Here is a 20602-nt window from a genome sequence, read left to right on the forward strand (position 1 = left end):
CTCATTTCTTTGCAGGTGATTCCTGAATCCCAGTCATAAACTGGCTTCTTCCAGACTATCGACACAGACAGGGAAACAGAGGGGAGGGGATATGACTGATTCACTTTGTTGTAGAGCAGAAATCAACATAACATTGTAAAGCAATTATCCTCCAACTGAAAAACAATATTAGAAAAAAAAAGAGAGGGGAACAGAGAAAACATGTAGAGAAAAGAACCCCTGTGTTGGCACAGCAAGTAAGCAGCAGAGCAGGGACTTTGCCACGCTAATATCGACCACACCTTGGCCCCAGGACATCAGGAAAATAGGGCTGGAAGTGGCTATGCATGCACCAAGAGGGCTGGCCCAGCGCTGCCATGAGGGGCTGTGGGAGTCCTCAAATTGTAGGTTCAGGGGGTTCAGGCAGCATCACAGCAGAAGATGAGGCTTGGTTGCTAGAGTTAGGCACAACAAGCGGAATGAAAAAAAGAGTGTTTTCACCTGCCTAAAGCAAGCTGGGAAAATGGAAGAAGGACTGACTCCGGGACCTGGCACTATGAAACACATTTTCAGAATGTCACACGGCCTCGTGGGCGTCCTGTTGGCTACCCTTCAGTCCCCTGGGTATTTGCACCATCTAGGCCAGCAGTGTCGTCTGGGTGGAGGTTACAGTGGCTTGTTCTTTTCTGGTCATAAGCTGACCAAGACTTTAGGGTCCAAACCTACTGACAACCATTTCATTGGGGATTGGCCTGGACTATAGGCACTGGGTCTCAAGGTGAGACCTTTTACTTCCTCTACCTTTCCAAGTCACCTGAGGTTGAAAACTTGTTTTAGGCTCAAAAAAAAAAGCCTCAGACTCTAGCAAGGGGCCCTCACTCTGAGCTTCCATATGAAGCCTCAGTGACTTCTTCCATTAAATGGGCACAATACTCGACACTTCCCTGTGACAATGAGTATGGACTCAAACCCACCTCTTGGATTCACTCCAGAGGATCCTTGGAAGGATAACCACACTCTGGTCCATGGTCCCTCCTGACCTGGTGGCCCCATCCTCTCTGGGGCTTTGGAGTCTAAGTAGAAGAGAAGACAGACAAGCCTGGCACTGGGAGGCCAGGCCATAGTGTGGTCCCCAACAGGAACCAGGCCCTTATTGTTCAGGAGAACTGCCTCAGGTTCCTTTCCCAGGCTCAATGGCTGGGAAGAGAAGCAGGTGATGAACCCAGGCCCCTTAGATCATGGTCCATCCAGGACTTGAGTTTGGCTGGGACTGGAAACAGAGGTAGGGGCCAGGCACTAGGGCTGCGGGATCCAAGAAGTGTCTTGAGTTTTCCCTTCCATCCTTGAAGATATCTGGATGGTTCTCCTCATGGGGTTGGCTTCTTCTCCTTCAGCCTGAGGGGTGAAGAGAAAGTCAGAATCTTAGTTCTGGGTCTCGTCCAGTCCATGTGCCACATCTGGGGCCATCACTGCATCATGTCAGGATGCTTAGAGGTGTCTAAACAGTTATCCAGCAACTCTGGTACTGGAGGCTAACTTCCTCCTCTTTACTGAGAAAGGAGGACTAAGTCTCCTCTTTCTTTTCTTGTTCCATCTGCTCTGTTGAAGGGAAGCCTCTAAGCTTGTGTCCAAGGAACTTTCAGAAAAGGTCAACTCATGATTCTTCCATCCACCCTTAGCACCTCCTATGCTCAGGGCAGTGTGTCAGGCAGCAGATAAAAAGATGTGTTGGACAGTTCCTGCCCCCAAGGTCTGCCACTCTACACAGCTGGGGTGGGGGGAGGTTAGGGGGGTGGGATGCAGACACAGCATCAGATAAATGCAATAGAGTGAGACAGACATTAAGATGGAAGACTATATATGCAAATGAAATCAGAGCCAGCAATACTTGGATGAGGAGCAAGTTAGGAAAGCCTTTATAGCTGATTTTAAAAGATGAGTAGAATGTATGCAGTCCTTTAGCAAATACATATTCACTGCCTGCTATACACTACCATGCCTGGTGCATTACAGGCAGAAGAGGCAACGCAAGCAAAGACGAGCCAGGAGTGGGAACCACAACTACTCAGCAGGGCTGAGTACAGGGGATGAGTGAGAGGCTGGTTGGAGGTGAGGCTGGAGAAGGAGCCAGGGGCTTCTCAGCTCATGGGGGGCTTGCCCGTCAGGCTAGGAAGCTTGAATTTTGTCTATCTTTGGGGCAATGGAGACTACTGAGGGATTTTAGACCAAGGAGTCCTCACACTTGATGAGATTTACATTTTAGAAAGATGACTCTGACTGTTGCAGAGTGGATTCTGGATGAAAGGAGATCGCTGTGGATGTGAGAAAGTCACTGAGGAGGTAAGTGCTGTGGTCCAGGTATAAATCATGGAGGCTCGGACACTGGTGCAATGGCGATGAAGAGAAGCAGGCAGATTAAAAATCATTTAGGGGATTTCCCTGATGGTCCACTGGCTGAGACTCCACACTCCCAATGCAGGGGGAACTGAGTTCGATCCCTGGTCAGGGAGGTAGATCCCACATGCTACAACTAAGAGTTCGCATGCAACTAAGTCCAACTAAGACCCGGTGCAGCCAAATAAATTACTTAATTAACAAGAAGACATTCTGTAGGACTTGCTGATAGACAGGATAGGAGGGTGAGGGGGAGTGAGAATTTCACCGCCAAACTACTCCATGGCCCCTTTTTCCTGCTCATCATTGTGCCACTTCTTCCCAAACTTTCCATGGTGCCCCCTCAAATTTACACTCCATGATCAATAAGCTTCTCTATATTCTTTACACACTTCGTGGTTAATATGCTTCTCTCTTTCTCTCCAACGAAGAGATCGGGCTCTGCCCCAGGGACTTCTTCCTTCCCCTGGAGCTGTCCCAGTGGAGGGGAAGCAGCTCAGCATTGGCAAGACTCCCATACACGCCTATGCTATTTTCTTCCTCTTTCTGTGCATGTTAAATTCTTTTCTTTGGCATCAAGCAAATGAACCATAGCATCCTTATGGATGCTCCCATCTACTAACCTCCTGACTATGTCCTCACTTGCTGAAGACCCAACTTCAGTCACCCAAACTCAGACCCTAGTCCTCATTCACAATTGCTCCACCTGTGAAGAAATTCCTTAAATTCCAACACCCTCCTTGTGACCACAACCTCTTACCTTTATCCTTCTTCATTCTCTCTCTCACTGCTCAGACTTTTTTCCCATCCAAATTGAACATCAAGGTTGATCAACTGAACAATTTTCTTAACAATGGCTTTATTTCTCTGTTCCCTTTAACTTCTATTTAATCTAACCATGGAAAAGGAAAAACAAAACAACAAAAGCCAACTATAGGGCAGAGAAAGAGTGTGAGCTTGAGTCAGACATGTTTGAACTCCAGTCCCAGCTGGTCCACTTACTAACTCTGTAGATTTGAGAAACTCAGCCTTTCTGAGCCTTGTATGTGGTGTATATGTATATGCAAAATAGGAAAATATGTATCAATCATTGTTCCATAAGAATAGAGAGAGCACTCTAGATATTCCAAGTAGAGGAGGATTTTTTTTTTTTTTGCATTTAAAAAAATTACTTATTTTTAATTGGAGGATAATTGTTTTACAATGTTGTGCTGGTTTCTGCCATACATCAACCTTAGAGGAGGATTTAACAGCAAGGAATTTGTCACAAAATTGTGGGGAGGTCTGAAGAAGCATAGGAAGGAAAGCAGTTACCCAGAGACCAGGAATCTACCACTAGTCTTGATTTAAAGGAGCAAAAGGCAGAAAAGGTATTGCCCAAAGAACAAGGAGGTGGAACCCACAAATCTGCACTGGGTGCTAATGCAGCTAGAGTTTGTATTGCTGATGCTATTGTAACAGCCTCCATGTTTGGTACGGTGGTCCACTGCTCCTGAATTTGCCAGAGGTGCTGCCAAAAGCAGAGTGACTCTTTCCTTCCTCCCACCTTCCTCAAGCGAGGGTTTCCATTGGCACAATCTAACTGGAACAAAGCAACAAAGGAACCTGAGAAATGTGGTTTTCAGATCTCCAGCCGTGTTGGTACAAGGGAGATTACAGAACAATGGATGTAGGGCTGAGTACCAAGAGGCAATATTGACCTCATATATGTGTCATAACTCTTGGTTGCAAGCTATAAAACCCAGCTCAAAGTGGTGTAAACAAACAATACTGCTCAACTTATGTGACTTCAGGAAAAGGTAAACAAAGGTGTTAAATGGATGTTATCAAGCATCTGTCTCGCTCCATCCTTTAGCTCTGCTTTTTTTACATTGGCTTCATTCTCAGGCAGGCTTATCCCTTCTGGTGGCAAGATAAGGACCAGACTTATATTCTACCAGCACCATTTGCCCAAAAGCTGAAGGAAAATTCCTGGAACTGAGTTTAACTGGCTCAGACTAGTCATGCGCCTATCTCTGAATTGATCATTTTGACTTGATCCTGGATAAGAGCCCAGCACTGAAATGGGTTGTAGAGTTTGAATGATTCACATTTGAACCCCATAGACTAAGAGTGGGGAGGAGATGGGTCTTCAAAGAAAACGGATGTGCTGTTACCAATCAGAGGAGGAAAAGATGCTGCACCGGTAACAATAAAGGCAACAACAACTTGTTCATGACAGGATAATACTTATAAGGTTTTCCATATTCTCCATCCAATCCTCCTTCCCTTCCTCAGCTAGAGACTTCAGAAATATTGATATCACTAGGTGTGAAATACCTTAATCTCTTGCCTGGCTCCCACCTTATTAATTATCCTATCTACCCTCTATCCTCACCCCGACCCTTCAGCCTGTAAAGTTCAGGTGTCCAATTCTATCTGAGCCCTTGATCCCACCTCCTCTCATCACCTCCAGGATCTCACTTTCTTTTTTTTTTCTTTCCTTTCAAATCTATCTTCTCTACTTGGTATCTTTCTGTAGTTTATACCCAGGTGGCGCTAGTGGTAAAGAACGCTGCCAATGTAGGAAATGTAAGAGATGCGGGCTTGATCCCTGGGTCGGGAAGGTCCCCTGGAGAAGAGCATGGTAACCCATTCCAGCATTCTTGCCTGGAGAATCCCATGGACAGAGGAGCCTGGCAGGCTACAGTCCATAGGGTCACAAAGAGTTGGACATGACTGAAGCGACTTAGTATGTATGCAGGCACACAGACCATATTCAAGTCTCTGTCATCTTGAAGAAAAAAAAAAAAGATAAAACCAGAATCTTCAACTTTGTACCACTTTTCAGCTACTGTCTATTCTGTTTTCCAACTTTCTTAAAGAGGGATCTGCACTTACTTATCCTACTTCCTCATTTTCATTTGCTTAAGTACTATTGCATTGTGGCTTCTGCCTCTATTTTCTGCTAATATAGATCATATGGGGATCCATGACCTCCATATTGCCAAATTCAAAGGATACATTTTTTGACCTTGACCTGTTGGAAATCTTTGCTGCATTTGATGCTGTTGACCACATCTTCCTCCTTGAAAATCTTTCCTCCCTTGGATTTCTTCCATGACATTAGATCTCTCCCAACCTTCTCTTATTCTGTTTCTTCCCCGCTTTCCCCTGGGACTTCTTTTCCTCTGCTGGCCCACCAAATGCTAGCATTCCCAGAGTTCAGGCCTCATCCTTTTCTCATTCTCTACTTGGTCTTCCTAGGAATGTACTAGAATAGTCCTGTTGAAGAATGGTGTTGAGGAAGTACTTGCTAGACCTAGCAATTGACTTTTGAGATCCACTGCATATAATATGTAGTAAGATTTTACTCATGGATTTCCCAAATGATAACAACCAATCTGAAGAAAGAGGGTTTATTGTAACAACTACAAGAAAAATTACAGTATCAAAGCAATATTTACATGTAGTAGTAGAAAAGGTCATTTTTGCTCCAAAAGTGTCTTTGCTGCTAATAGGGTTGCAAGCTCTATTCTTCCGTATAGGTGACTTGGTTGCCAAGTCACCTATAGGTGACGCAGATGTTCACCCGGCTGATCTATTAAACCAAACAGCATAAAGTCAGTACTGGTAAATGACTCTGGATGGATTTGCTTCTAATCAGTTTTTCCTGGTAAGTTCAAGGTAATAATTTGAAAAATTTGCTGCCTCAGAGGGACCCACATTGGTCAAAACCACACAGAGTATCTGAGATGGCTCATAAGCTACTGGTTGTTCTGGAAACCATCAGAAGGGGGATGAGATACAACATAGAAGGGATGGATGAAGGGTACAGGTTGACTCCCCACCAATCAGGAGGCTTTGCAGAACTAGGAGAGCAGGGATTCAGGAAAACTGTGTGTGGATCAAACTGCACTGTATGTATATCTTTTTTTTTTTTTTAACAGCTTGGTTACAGCTCAAAGTTTCATTCAGTAAACAAAGGATAGTACACCCCCCAAGTGTGAGGGTGGAGAGGGTGGAGATCCCAAAGGAGAGGCCTGTAAGTACATCTTAACTGCATGGTATGTTTGCATCTTAACTAATTAGATGCCTCTCCCCATCTTCACCATCTACCTGTGATTACCTGAAGAGACATCCCTGGATATTACAGCCATCCTGCTTAATGGGATTGGCAAGACAAGTATTCTGGTGGGCTGTCTGTAAATGGATGCTATTCCTGGATTTTTTTTCTTTTGCTCAAGCAGAAATCTGGAAGTCATCCTTTCCTTCATTCTACCTTAGCCGATCAATTAATCACTAATTGTTGAGTTCTTTCTCCTGAATATTTATTAAACCTAAGCAATCTTCTCCATCCCTAATCCCACCACTATAGTCATCTCCTAGAATTGCTTTCTAACTGGTCCTCATCCTGCCAATTTTGCTCTCTTCCTATCTATTCTCTACTTAGCAGCCAGAAGTGATCTTCTAAAACGCAAGGGTGGGACTTCCCTAGCAGTCCAGTGGTTACAACTTTGCCTTCCAATGCAGGGGGTGCAGGTTTGACCCCTGGTTGGGGAGCTAAGATCCCACATGCCTCGCAGCTAATATATATATATATATATATGTATATATATATATACATATATATATATATCAGAAGCACTATTGTAACAAATTTAATAAAGACTTTAAAAATGGTCCACATTAAAAAATCTTTTAAAAAATTTACCTCTTAAAAAAAGAGGATTGATGCTGAAGCTGAAGCTCCAATACTTTTGCCACCTGATGCGAAGAGCCGACTCATTGGAAAAGACCCTGAAGTTGGGAAAGATTGAAGGCAAAAGGAGAAGCAGGCAGCAAAAGGATGAGATGGTTAGGTAGCATCACTGACTCAATGGACATGAATCTGAGCAAACTCCAGGAGATAGTGAAGGACAGGGAAGCCTGGTGTGCTGCAGTCCACGGAGTTGCAGAGAATTGGACACAACTGAGTGACTGAACAATGAGAACGACTTAAAAAATAAAAGCAAAGGTGAACAAACATGTCCCTCCCCCGCCGCAAACATTTGATGATTTCCCACTATCCTTAAATGAAAGTCCCAAACCCTAAGCCTAACAACACGGTTCTCCTTGATTTGGCACCTGTCTACCTTTCCAGCTCCCCTTATGCCATTCTTCTACATCATCACACCCATCCTTGCCTTCTTGTACTTCTCCTTTGACTTGGAATCATTTTCTCTTCTCCTGGATGACCTCTTTCTTTTTCACCCTTCCCCCTCACCTAAGTGCCACTTCCTTGTAAAGTCCTTCCAAATGTCCCCAGGTAAAATTTAGTCCACTCACATAGTATTCTGTAGATTTCCTTCAAAATACTCATCACAATTCTAATCATATATTTAGCATCACTTTCCTTTGTTGTTCAAGCTTCACGAGGCCAGGGACTGAATCTTGTCTCTTGACAAGTTACTAGCACCAAGGACAGTGTCTCCCACACTATCATTATTTGTTGAGAGAGAATTATCAAATGAATGAGGACATCTTTCTTCTTCTGAGTAACTCTTACTTATCTTTCAAAGACAAAAGTCATATGTTATACCCTCCAAGTTGGGTGACAGTCAAATCTGATTCATCTTTTGGACCCTAGGGCCTAGCCTGAGGCTTGGTATGTGGTTGGTATATAACAGAAGTTTGTCAAGTCATAATAAACTCTTGGCCAGGAGTTGATAATTTTTGAAGTCAAATGATGGGTATATGAGAGTTCATTATTCTATTCTGTATCTTTCTCTGTATATATTTGAAGATCTCCATAACAAAACGTTAAAACATTTATATTCACCTCAAGTCAAGTGAAAGTGTAGTCAAATATGATCTTGAGATTTCTGGCTTAGGCAAGCAGTAGATGGTGATGCCACTCACTGGGATGGATGAAGTGGGGCTGTACCCAGTCATCTGTGTGTGTATGTGTGTTCTCAGACACATGTACTGGAGAGGATTCCTTTTCACCCCAGTGAAACTTCTTAAAAGTCAAAAAAAAAAAAAAAAAAAAGGGTGAGACAATGAGTTTAGATTTGGACATTTTGAGTTTTAGGCACCCCAAAGGCATCTTCAGTCAGTTGCTCAATAGTTCGCAGGTACAATAAATTAAACCTCTGCCTTAGAGGAATGAGTCAGGGGAGGGTTTCTGGATGGTGACACACCCTCTCACTGGCTTTGATGGCCTCTGTGCCACTGACCTGACCACTGGGGACTACCCCACTACCAGGGAGTCTGCAGTGTTGAGCTCCACCGTTCCTTCCTTCACACATTTCATCTGCATTCTCCCCTTCTTCTTGCCCTCCTGTGAATTTCTGCCAGGGAGCTATTCGTTCTTCATGTCTGCAAGGCCTTGGTGTCACAGTCCCATGTCCAGCCGCAGGGGTAGGGTGTGAAGAAACATCTGGGTTCCAGTTTGTTTCCCCCACTTACCTGTGACCGCAGACAAGTCAGACACGTCGCTGTACCTTTCTGAACCTCAGCATCTGTCTGCAAACTGAGGATGATCAGAGCGGCGACTTCACAGGGCTGGTGTGAGCACGAATGCGTACAAAGGGTTTAACACAGAGCCTGGCACCGTGAAAGCGGTCAATAAATACGAGCTATTATTATCAACAGCGCTGTGTCCTCATCGCTTACCACCAGGACGTCTGGGTGTGCTGCCGCAAGAGCGGAGCAGGCGGCCTCCTCCAGCCCCTCCCCGCGCGGCCGCGGCCCGGGCACCGCCACCGCCGCTCCCGCTCCAACCTCGTCTGAGCGTCGCCCCGCGGGGGTGCGGGGCCAGGGCCCTGCGGGGCGTGCAGGGTGAGTCCGGGGTCCCCTGGCGGAGGGCGGTGCCGGGCTGGGCGGGGGTCGGCGGATGCTGGGGTAGCCCTCTGGGACCCGGGGACCCACCCGGGCGCAGGGATGGCGGCCGGCGAGGGGCTGGGGGCGCGCGGCTCCTGGAGGCCGCAGGTTGCCGTAGGGAGGGGCCCTCCGCTCGGCCGCCGAGGGGCCCAAGATGGCGCCCCTCCCCCACCCCTGCCCCGCGCGCGCCTCCGCCGCTCCGGGCGCGGCCCCGCGGCCCGCGCGCTCCAGGGCGGGGGATGTTGTGATGGAGAAGCTGCCGCCGAGCCCGAGCCCCGCCGCCTGAGCCACCTCCGCCACCTGGGCCTGGGGCCTCCCCGCGCAGGTAGGAGCTGCCCCTGACGGGGCCCAGCCTGGGCTGTCGGATCCCTGCCCCCAGCGGCCCGCGGATCCTGCAGCCCGAACCCCGGGGCGGCCCGCGTCCCCCGGCCAGGCCCCATCCCTGCGGGCGGCCCTCCCACCGCGTATTCCGACCGCCCTCCTGTCCCCTCCTTGCAAGGTCCGACTCTACTACGGTCCTCACGCCGTTGCCTCCCCGACCTTTACCTGCCGCCCCTCCGGAATGAATACGGAGCGAGAATAACGAACGGGGAGCTGGGGGCGGTGGGAGATGGGGGAGGGGAATATGAGGATGGGGGAGGGGTGGTCAAGAACTGGGAAGGGGACCTGGCGTGAGGTGGGCTGACAGGCCGCATGGATTCCTGCAGGGACCCAGGCCCGAAATCTGTCAAGCCGCATTCTGTTGCCCTCGGCCACCGAGGGGTGTGCCCTGGGGCTGACTGTCCCCAGCTCAGCCTGGAGGCCTACCGCTGGCTGGAGCACTCATTAGGAGCAGTTTTCCCATTGTCGATTCAGAGGATATTTCGAATCTATTTTGAACCTGCCTGTGTGTTTCTTGCTTTCCCAGCCCCTCGGAGCCCCAGCTGGCTACACTCCTTAAAGCCAGAATCTCCTCTGCACTTTGATATCTTTATTTCCTCGCTTCCCATTCATTCTTAAAACCGCTTCACTCCATCTTCTGTCTCTGGCACCTATGAAAACTGCTCAAGCCAAGGTCACTGGAGACTTCCATGTGGCCAAATCTAATGGACACTTTTCTTGTACCTCCTTGCCATTTCTTAGTGTTAGTGGTGTGTGTCGACTCTCCCTGAAAAACATTTTCCGGGTTTCTTTTCTGCAGCCTTGTCTGCTCCTTCTCAGTCTCATTTGCTACCTCCTTCCCCTTTCTTTAGTTGCTGGTGACGCTCTTGGTTCTTTCCTAGACTGTCTTCTCTCATTCTGCACTTTCTTCTCATATTTTATTCACTCTCAAGTCTCCAGATTTCAACTCTCAGAAATGGATACTTTCCAATCAGCTACCCAAGCTGGAATCCTGGGCAACATTCTAGATTAATCTCTGTCTCTCACCCTGTGTCTTATGTCAGCAAGTTCTGCCACATCCACTACTTAACTATTTTTCAAATTCATTCATTTCACTCCATCTCACCCATTGCTGCCAAACTTAATCTAGGCCACACACCCCCTTTTTTCCTTGATTGCTTTGATAACATACCCTCTTGCTTACTTCCCCTTAAAACTCTAACATAATTTTTCCTTACTAAAAAAAAAAAAATCTATTCAATCATTTGTTTATTCAACAAGTGTGCTTTGAGCACCTAGTATATACCAGGTACTGTTAGGCACTTAAGATTAATGATGAGCAAAATACACTATACCCTTGTTCCCATGGAGCTGACAGTCTAAGGGGAAAGTCAGATAAGAATAAAATTACAGATGTAATAAATACCATGAAAGGAAAGGTGAATGGTGTCTTGAGAACACACAGGAGCACAAGCTAAACTGTGCTGGAGGGTAGGGAGAGAGGACTGAGGAAGGCTGAGAAGATGACATTTGAACTAAGCGGTAAAGGAGTAGGAGGTAAGCTGGGAGGGTAGGGAAAGGGAGTTCCAGGCAGAAGGGGAATCATGTGTAAATACCTTATGGAAGGAGAGAGCATGATGTCTTCAAGGAAGGCAGAGGCCAGGCTGAGCTGGACAATCTAGGCCATGTTAAGAATTTTGATCATAAAGCCTTTGTCTTTGGTGTGGACTGTTGATGGTAGTAGATGCAGAACGTCAATCAAATCCAGAAATTTTTCTTGGATAAAAGATCGTCAGTACCTGGGGATAGATTGAATATGGGGAGAGACGGAGAAGGTGGTGTCAAGGATGGAATTCCTACTTCTGGTTTATAGAACAGGTTGGATAGTCATGTTATTCCATGAGCCAGGATCCTGAAAGAGGACCAGTTAGGGTGTGGGAGAGAAACATGAGTGAGTATGTTGGTTTGAGAGGCCTTTGAGACATCCAGCTAGAGATATTGAGTAGAAAGTTGAATGTATCTATCTGGAGCTCAGATGAGGGTTCTGAAATGGAGGTATACTTTTGGAAATCATCAGTTTGTAGGGGGCAACTGAAGTTATGGGCATGAATGAATACTTGTATTAAATATTGGGTGAGAATGAGAAAACAGCATGAGAATAAGCCATGAGAAACTCCAGCAGAGGAAGATGAGCCAGCAAGGGAGTGTAAAAACCATCAGACAGTATCGAGAGTGTAGGAAGAAAACCAGGAGATACAGTGCCTGGAAGCCTTGGCTGAAAGCTGGATGAGAGGCCATGGTGTCAGATGCTGCTGAAAGTACAATGAGGACTCCAAGTGTCTGTTGGAGTAAATGACACTGGGGTCATGTTGACCTTGGAAGGAGCTGTTACTGGGGTGTGTTGGGAGTGGAAGCAGAACTGGAAAGAGTTGAAGAATGACCCAGGTGAGGAAATGGCAACTGTGAGTAAAGACAGCTCTTTCAAGGAGTTCATGGTGTCAGGTCAGGAAAGATTCTGTGTTTAAGTTGGGAGATAGTGGATCTCATTGAGGAGCCATTGACTACATGGAAGGAAAAATGGATCAACAGTGGTTAAAAAAAAATTCCTAGAAAGGCATGAAAGGAAGAATTTAAATGACAGGTGAAGCAATTGGTTTTGGAGAAAAGGAGAGAAATGAATAGATGCTGAGTCAGTAATCTATGGGCCTCAGGATGTTCTCTGGCCGATGGCTCCCATTTCCTCAATGAATTAGGAGTGAGGGAGGGTGGTGTTATCCTCTGAGAGGGAGGGGTGGTGAAGGGGTTGGTCCAAGAAGAGCTGTGTTCTTGTTTCAGGCAGGTCTTCGCTGAAGTAAACCTTGGGATCCTGTAGTGCCCTGTTTTTTTTCCAATTGTAATACTCAATCATTTATTCAACAAATACAGAGTGCTTAGAGGGTTAGATACTGCCATTATACTGCAGTGTAATGAGCTCTTCAACGACTGTTTCCCAATAGACTGTGAGCTCCATCGAGGAAGAGCCATTTCTTTATTATTCATCTCTCTCTCTCCCCCATGCCTAACACAGTGCCTGGCATACAGTAAGCAGTCAGGCTAAAAAACCATTGACCTTGAGCAGGATTCATCCCCTAGCCCTGTGGTCTCCTGTCAGCCCCTTCAGGCTTAGAGGCCACTCTTATTTCCTCCCCTGAGGAGCCTGCACGCTCCCTGCCTTGAGCCAGAATCTGTGTGGCTCCTTCCATCCTTGAAGAGGTCCCAGGTGTGAGCAGCTCCAATAGGAGGGGAGAGGTTGGGTCGTGCCCCCTCTTGAAGATACTGAGCAACTGGTCATTCTTTGACCTTAAGAAATGAAGTGAAGGTGACCGCACTTTCTTGGGACAGGCACTCAGGCTTCAGCACTCACAGCAGAACACCCGCTTCCCTCCCCCAGTGCTTTCTGCCCCCATGAGCAGATGGGCAGGGGTGTCCTGAAGTCACCCTGGGTCTTCAATGTCCCAACCTCACAGGGCATGTGCCCTTCTCAGACCATACCTCCACATGCCAAGGAGGTCGGTCCCAAGTACTGAGAAACCTGGCTCCACACACTCCTGCTTTAGAGAAGGGCCCGTCATCCCTGTGATGCTCCGAGCGTGGCACAGTCATGGGGTCTTTCATCTCCTGAAACTCAGAGGAACAGCCTTTGAGCCAGGATGTCAGCTTAAGCCAACCTACCCCCTTTTTTCCTAGATCTCAGACCTTGCTTGCCTGGAACCCCATACTACTTCCTTCCCAGGGACCCTTCAGCATTCTCCAGCACCCTCCCTGATTCTCCTTCCCCGACCCATGGGACCACACAAGCCTGTCTCAGTGTCTATTCCCAATTAGTTCTGAGCTACCTAGATTTAGTTCCTCTTACCCCTCCATCCTGACCAGGGGCCCACTCTGCAGACACACAGCACACTCTCTTTGGTCATGGAGTGTGAAGCTGAGTAAGACAGTTTCAGATGTTCCATTGGAATGCGGTGGTGCTGGGCATGGTGAGACGCAGAGGAGGGAATGGGCACCTGAGGAGGGGAGAGGGGACCAAACGGGAAAGACTTACTGCTTAGAAGCTCCGATGGCTAAGCCAGGTTTTGAAACCTGATCAGAGGTCCTCACAAAGGGAGACAGGATTCCAGATTCCAAGCCGAGGGATCAGTGTAAACAAAGAGCCAGGGTTAGGTGGGTGTGACACATCCTAGAGTCCATCATTCTTCCTGTGGCTGGGGCATAAGCTGAGGAGGACGCAGGATGGGGAGGGGGTCCGAGGGGTCACAGGGATTGGCTCAAGGAGGCTCTTGGTGATCTGCTAACGAGCGCAGACTTTATCCTAAAGGCAGCGGTGAGCCATCTAATTTTTTGAGCTGGAGAGTGACACAATCTGGTTTCCATTTTTGGAAGATTACTGTGGTTCTGGGTAGAGGCAGAGCCGTTTATTTTTCTCGTTGGTGCCAGTGGCCACGAGATTTCTCATCGCCCAGGGGGAGCCATACTGAGCAGACCAGCAGTCAGTTACGTGGGAGGCAGACACATGGACAGGAACCGTTTCTCATTTCTTTCACAGATGTGTGCATGGCATCGTGCTAGGGTCTGAGGAGCTCTAGAAATGACGGAGAGGTGAGCTATGGCACCCGCCTCACAAGCGGGGCACCCGGGAGATGGCCAAGCCTTGTCAGGCAGCCTAAACACCTCCCTGCAGCCAGTGCTCAGGGTTGAGAGTTCTGCCGAGGAGGCAGAAAAAACTGAGGCCGTGGGTTCAGGGAGACAAAGAGCTCAGGGTGAACAGGGAGCTAGAGAGCTCTCAGGTGAGAAATTGAGGGGAAAGAACTGTGCAGTGAGAATCAGAGAGGAAGGTGTGCATTGGGGGCAAACAGTGGGGCCAGTTGCCTGTTGGGGGAGGTCAGGTAGGAAGAGAGAACTCTTGAGTCAGGCTATGAGGGAGGGGAGGAGAGTGTGGTAGGGGCTGTCTAAGAGGGTCAGGATGCGAGAAAATTGAGTAGTGGTTGGTGAGGGAGAACAAATTGTGAGGGGGGCATCCAGGGAGTGAGCACATTATAGTGGAGGTCAGAGAAGGGAAGAAGCCTCCAGTGGAAGGGCAGGGAGATGGGGAGGGTGGAATGGGGCTCTGAGGGTGGGATCAATCATTAGGGTGATGGAGTGGGAAACCTGATAGGTGGAGAAGGTGATCCACAAAGGGCTTCTGAGAATGCAGGAGGGGGTTCAGGGGGCCAGGAGGGGTGGACTGTCACTGAGGAACAGGTGAGCCCCTCACCAGAAAGGCAAGTAGAGTTTGGCTGGGGCACCGTGAGCAGTGGCTGACACACAGTAACATGACCTCTGAAACTGGCAGAGGGGATGCTCAGTGGGGCCAGGGGAGATGGGAGGGCAGATTCATACATTGATTCAACAAGTATTTATTGAGTTCTTGGTTTGTCTCGGCACTGAGCTAAGCTGTAGGCATGCTGCATTGAATAAAAAAAACCAAAATCCTCACCACCATGGAACTCAAATTATAGTCACAAGAAGACAGTCATTAAACCAAGTAAATAATAAATTAGCTTGTTAGATGGTACTGGTGCTGGGGAGAGCTTGGGAATGGCTGGGAGGGGGCATGGTAGCCTACAGTTTTAGGGTATTCAGGGAAGGCCTCCCTGAAAAGGTGACATTTAGGCAAAGACCTGAGGGGCTGGAGGTCCAGATCAAAGGCTCCTGCACTGACCCAGAAGCACTATAGGTGCTGGCAGAGGAACTGGTACCCAAGGTGAGATACTTTATAGGAACAGGCACCAAAATGCAGCTTCCACTTGTCAAAGGAGCCATGAATTGGTGCTCAGGGCCCTTGTTTTGTGACCTGAGGGCTCAGGACCTTGCCCTTGGGGGCTTGGTCTGCAGTTCATTCTCTCTTGTCTTCCCAGTCCCTCGTACGGGGTGGACTTGGGGCCCATTAGGGCCCAGTGATTTATGATGAGAGCAGCAGAGCCTGGGGAGCTCACAGTGGTGGGGCTGTGGGTAGCGGTGTGGCAGGAGGCAGGGAGCAGGCAGTGTCCAGCATCTAGAACACAGGAGCTAGTTCCTCACCAGCCGCACTCCTGGTACAGTAAGCCCCAGTTGGATGAGTTGGGGGTGGGGATGCACAGAGAGCCATTGTTATGGAGTCTCTGCCATTGGGAGCGAGGGCAAAGCAGGGGCTGGCTGTGCTATCCCTGGAAGCTTGGGGCTGGGAGTTTGGGGATGGGGTGGACCTGGCCTGGGCCTGGCCAGTGCAGGTGGTGGTTGAGTGGGTGTGGTGGTGATGGTGACCAGAGTGGAGCCCAGTTACTCTCCTGGGATAACAGCTCACAGGACACAGTGGTATGTGCTGGCCTACTGAGTGCAGGGAGGTGAGGAGGTGTGGGGCACAGGTCTGGGGCTTCAGCAGGGGTGTTGCTATGCTGACCTGGAGGCTCAGCGTGGTCTCCTCTCCCCACTTGCAGGATCTGCTGAGGCCATGTCTGTTCCATCATCTCTGAGCCAGTCGGCCATTAATGCCAACAGCCACGGAGGCCCCTCACTGAGCCTGCCCCTGCCTCTGCACGCTGCCCACAACCAGCTGCTCAACGCCAAGCTGCAGGCCACGGCCGTGGGACCCAAGGATCTGCGCAGCGCCATGGGGGAGGGTGGTGGGCCCGAGCCGGGCCCCGCCAATGCCAAGTGGCTAAAGGAGGGCCAGAACCAGCTCCGGCGGGCCGCCACAGCCCACCGTGACCAGAACCGCAATGTGACCTTGACCCTGGCTGAGGAGGCCAGCCAGGAGCCCGAGATGGCACCCCTGGGCCCCAAAGGCCTGATGCACCTGTACTCTGAGCTGGAGCTCTCCGCCCACAATGCGGCCAACAGAGGGCCGCGAGGACCCGGCCTGATCATCAGCACCCAAGAGCAGGGTCCGGACGAGGGAGAGGAGAAGGCGGCGGGGGAGGCCGAGGAGGATGATGAGGAAGAGGAGGAGGAAGAGGAGGAGGACTTATCTTCTCCCCCAGGGCTGCCAGAGCCCCTGGAGAGCGCGGAGGTGCCCCCTGGGCCCCAGGCCCTGGCAGACGGCCCCCGAGAGCACAGCAAGAGCGCCAGCCTCCTGTTTGGCATGCGGAACAGCGCAGCCAGCGATGAGGACTCGAGCTGGGCCACCTTATCCCAGGGCAGCCCCTCTTATGGCTCCCCAGAGGACACAGGTATCTTGTGCAGCTTGACATGGGGAACGTGGGAGGGAGAGAGGGCAGAGGGTGGGTCCCTTTGTACAGAGGCCGGGGTCCACCTGGGTGGGGGTCACCGAGCCCGTGTCCTCAGTCCTCAGGAGGCTATGCCCCGCTTTTCCGGAAAGAAATGTCTCTACATACTGAGAGTGCTTGGACAAGTGGATAGACCTTTCCATCACACACCCCCGATGGATGATGGACTGGTCTGTTTATGAGGCACTTACCAAGTACTGGCTCTCTGCTCAGTATTATGGTATTAAATCTGCATGCCAATGGGAGGTAGATATCATTAGGATGCCCATAGTACAGGTGACAAAAAATGGACCTGGAGAGATTTAGTCCTCCCCCAAGGTCACCCATGGGCTTCCCTGGTGGTTCAGATGGTAAAGAATCCTCCTGCAATGCGGGAGACCTGAGTTCCATCCCTGGGTTGGGAATATCCCCTGGAGAAGGGAATGGCTACCCATTCCAGTATTCTGGCCTGGAGAATTCCAGAGACAGAGGAGCCTGGCAGGCTACAGTCCATGGGTCGCAAAGCGACAGACACGACCGAGTGACTTCCACTTTCAAGGTCACCCACAGTCTGAGATCACAGTAGAACTGGGATCAAAACCAGGTCCAAGTGCAGACCTGAGCTCTTGGCCCTTATGCTGTCACCAATGCATACAGCTGGACAAACCCAGGTGCCCTCCAGGCAGTTTTGAACAGGCAGCAGCTCCCCACAGAGGTCTGTTTGGAAGGACTGGAGTGTTATGTACAGAGCACCACACTGGATGTTGCAAGAGTAATGTTTTGTCAGGAAGAGGATATTGACTAAAAGGAAACAAAGGAAGAATAAGAGAATGCTTTGTTGGGATGGGGGGATACATATTAGGACTCCAAGGATTGATCCTTCAATGGGTCCCATTTAAAGAAGTTGAGTCTCTGCATTTGCTAGTGTCACACGGAGATGCAGATAGAGCTGAGGCGCAAAGGGCAGAGATAATGGGCTGTAGCTGCAAGCCTGTGCTGGATGGTAGTGTAAGGAAAGACTCTTCCCACTCCAGGCAGCAGGTACCTTACCCAGACCCCAGACTGGGGAACCTTGGCAGGGAGCAGGCAGTTCAGATGAGCGAAGGGCAGCATGCCATCCCCTTTCAAAAAACTTACTATAGACATTTTCAGACATATACAAAAATAACAGAATAACGAACCTGACTTACCCATGACCCAGTTTCAACAATTATCAACACATGGCTAACCTTGTTGCATCCATACCCCCACCTACTACTCCTGGGCCCCAGCCTAGGTTATTTTGAAGCAAATACATCTGTAAATGTTCACTCATGCATTTCTTTCTTTCTTTTTTTTTTTAATCTTGATTGATTAATTTTTGGCTGCTCTTGATCTTAGCTGCTGCGGTGGGCTTTCTCTAGTTGAGGCAATTGGGGGCTACTCTTTTGTTACGGAGCTCCGTCTTCTCATTGCTGTGGCTTCTTTCGTTGTGGAGCATAGGCTCTAGGATGCTCGGGCTTTAGTAGTTGTGGCACATGGGCCTAGTTGCCCTGTGGTATGTGGAATCTTCTCAGACCAGGGATCGAACCCATGTCCCCTGCATTGGCTGGCGGATTCTTAACCACTGGACCACCAGAGAAGTCTCCCAACTCGTGCATGTCTAAAATATAAAACACTTTTTAAAAATCCAGGGATTTCTCTGGTGGTGCAGTGGTTAAGACTCTGTTTCCATTGCAGGGGGCACAGTTTCCATCCCTGATTGGGAACTAAGATCCTACATGCATGCTCTTGCCCGCCCCCCACCCCCGCCAAAAAAAATCCGAAATACTATCATGCCCACAGAAATTTAACAGTACTTCCTCAATATCACTGAATATCTAGTCAGTGTTGACATTTCCCAGTTGTCTAATGAATGTGCTCCCTGCCCTTTTAAAATTTGATTCATTCATTTTAACTGAAGCCACTGTGTTGTTTGCCCTGGGTTTTCCATGTTCTGGATTTGAACAAGTTCCACTTCCCTGGATTTCCCGTAAATTGGCAGTGAGTTCTAGAGCCTTGATCAGATTTAGAGTTTTTGTTTTTGTTTTGTATTTTGTTTGAAAGAACACCTCACAGGTGGTATTGAATACTTCTACCAAAGACAAAGTCTAATTGCCTGTCTTTAGAGGGATGTTCAGAGAAGGCAATGGCACCCCACTCCAGTCCTCTTGCATGGAAAAGCCATGGACAGGGGAGCCTGGTAGGCTGCAGTCCATGGGGTCGCTAAGTCAGACACAACTGAGCGACTTCAGTTTCACTTTTCACTTTCATGCATTGGAGAAGGAAATGGCAACCCACTCCAGTTTCTTGCCTGGAGAATCCCAGGGACAGGGGAGCCTGGTGGGCTGCCGTCCATGGGGTCGCACAGAGTTGGACACGACTAAACTGACTTAGCAGCAGCAGCAGCAGCAGCAGAGGGATGTTAGCGACCATCAGTGATCATTGCCCGGATCCCCTTTATAGGGAACTGCTGCTACTCCACTCCAGCTGGTTACTCATAGGGTTAGGTAGGGGGAGATGTAGTCTCAGTGGAGCCAGTTCTTCAAGGGAAACTGAAAACTAGATATCGATGTGAAACATCCCAATTTCTAAATGTTAGCAACCAAGTATGTTTTTTAAAAAAGTACCACACAGGCCAAACAAAATCTATCTGAGGCTTACATCAGTCTGCAGGCGGCTTGTTTGCAACCTCTGCCTTAGGGGGTGTCAATCAGGGGCCAAACAGTGGAGAGCCTGGCTGCTCTGGGGTCCCTGGGTGGTCACTGTGGTGGTCGCGCCTCTGAGCCTTCTGAGAGTGGGAGGACAGAACTGCTCAAGAGCTGGGAAGATTGTGCCAGGTGTGGGCAGTGACCTCAGCAAGGGAGCTGGTGTGACAGGATGGGCAAGGATCAAGGTCTGCCGGAGGCAGTGGAAATTGAGAATCTCGGAATAGGCTGCGTCACTGCCTACTCTCTTATGACTGTTGACATGACCAGGAAGACCACAGAGGAGGTCTGGTCTCCTGTAGGAATGTGGTAGAATTGAGCAAACATTATTTTCTCCTTCCCACCCTAGGATCTCCATAAGGTTGTTAATTGAATGCAGAAGTATATGAATGAATGGATGGATGGATGGATGAATGATGAGTGAATGATGAATGAATGAACTTTCCTACCTGTGTTGAGTTCACATTCAGTGCCAGGTCTTGTCCTAAATGCTGAGAATACATACTACAAGTGACAGATATTCCTGCCCTCAAAGCACTCAGTCTAGTATTTTGACAGAAGTAAATAGGTAGTTTGTGACCTGGGGTCAGGGAGGTGCAGGAAGAGCATGGTAATAGACTGGGGGTGGGTCAGTTTTGAGAAGGGACCTTTACACTGATGCCCAAAGGAGGAGTAGGTGGTGCCAGGTGAAGTTTGAGGGAATGGAGGCTGGGCTCAGAGAGGATAAGGGGCGTGTCCCAGGCAGGGAGGGAGACCAGGGATGTGGGGAGTTGTCAGAGGTAAGGCTGAGAGGCGGGCGATTAGGTGCTCTTAAGGTCCGACAAACCCTGTGGAGGAATTGGGTTCTATCCTGGAGGCAAAGAGAAAACGATTCGAGTATTCACCTGGAGAGAAGGTTGTTAGCATTTTGGAACAGTCATTTGGGCTGTAGCATGCAGCTCAGATTGGAAAGGGCTAAATAGGAAGAGGGAGACCAACTTGGGAGGCTGTTGCAGTGACCTAGGTGAAAAACACTAGTTGTCTGGACTTTGGGAGTGAGTA

At 49.0% G+C, this 20602-nt stretch overlaps 1 protein-coding gene and 1 long non-coding RNA gene across 14 annotated transcripts in view; one reads left to right on the forward strand and one right to left on the reverse strand.

Moving 5' to 3' along the window:
- On the reverse strand, positions 1-9409 carry LOC145526115 (uncharacterized). Its single transcript, XR_014068694.1, has 5 exons — positions 9010-9409; positions 8803-8898; positions 8174-8353; positions 954-1374; positions 1-434 (listed from the first exon to the last, which is right to left on the reverse strand). It is a non-coding gene; the product is annotated as an uncharacterized LOC145526115 (long non-coding RNA).
- The window catches only part of APBB1 (amyloid beta precursor protein binding family B member 1), a 22851-nt gene continuing 11321 nt past the window's right edge, over positions 9073-20602 (forward strand). For 2 of the 13 annotated variants that reach the window (XM_081540938.1, XM_081540949.1), the window contains exons 1-3: positions 13752-13936; positions 14159-14211; positions 16068-16799. In XM_081540938.1, the coding sequence (XP_081397064.1) occupies positions 16082-16799 (718 nt within the window). In that variant the 5' untranslated portion in view covers positions 13752-13936; positions 14159-14211; positions 16068-16081. Of the gene's footprint in view, positions 9175-9445; positions 9542-13579; positions 13937-14158; positions 14212-15045; positions 15137-15253; positions 15356-16067; positions 16800-20602 lie in introns of those variants that run through there. The other 11 variants (XM_081540948.1, XM_081540936.1, XM_081540947.1 and 8 more) reach the window with 10 other exon arrangements.

The sequence above is a fragment of the Giraffa tippelskirchi genome, chromosome 11 (assembly GCF_054371585.1).
Source record: "Giraffa tippelskirchi isolate mGirTip1 chromosome 11, T2T-mGirTip1v1.2.pri, whole genome shotgun sequence".
Classification (NCBI taxonomy): Eukaryota; Metazoa; Chordata; class Mammalia; order Artiodactyla; family Giraffidae; genus Giraffa; species Giraffa tippelskirchi.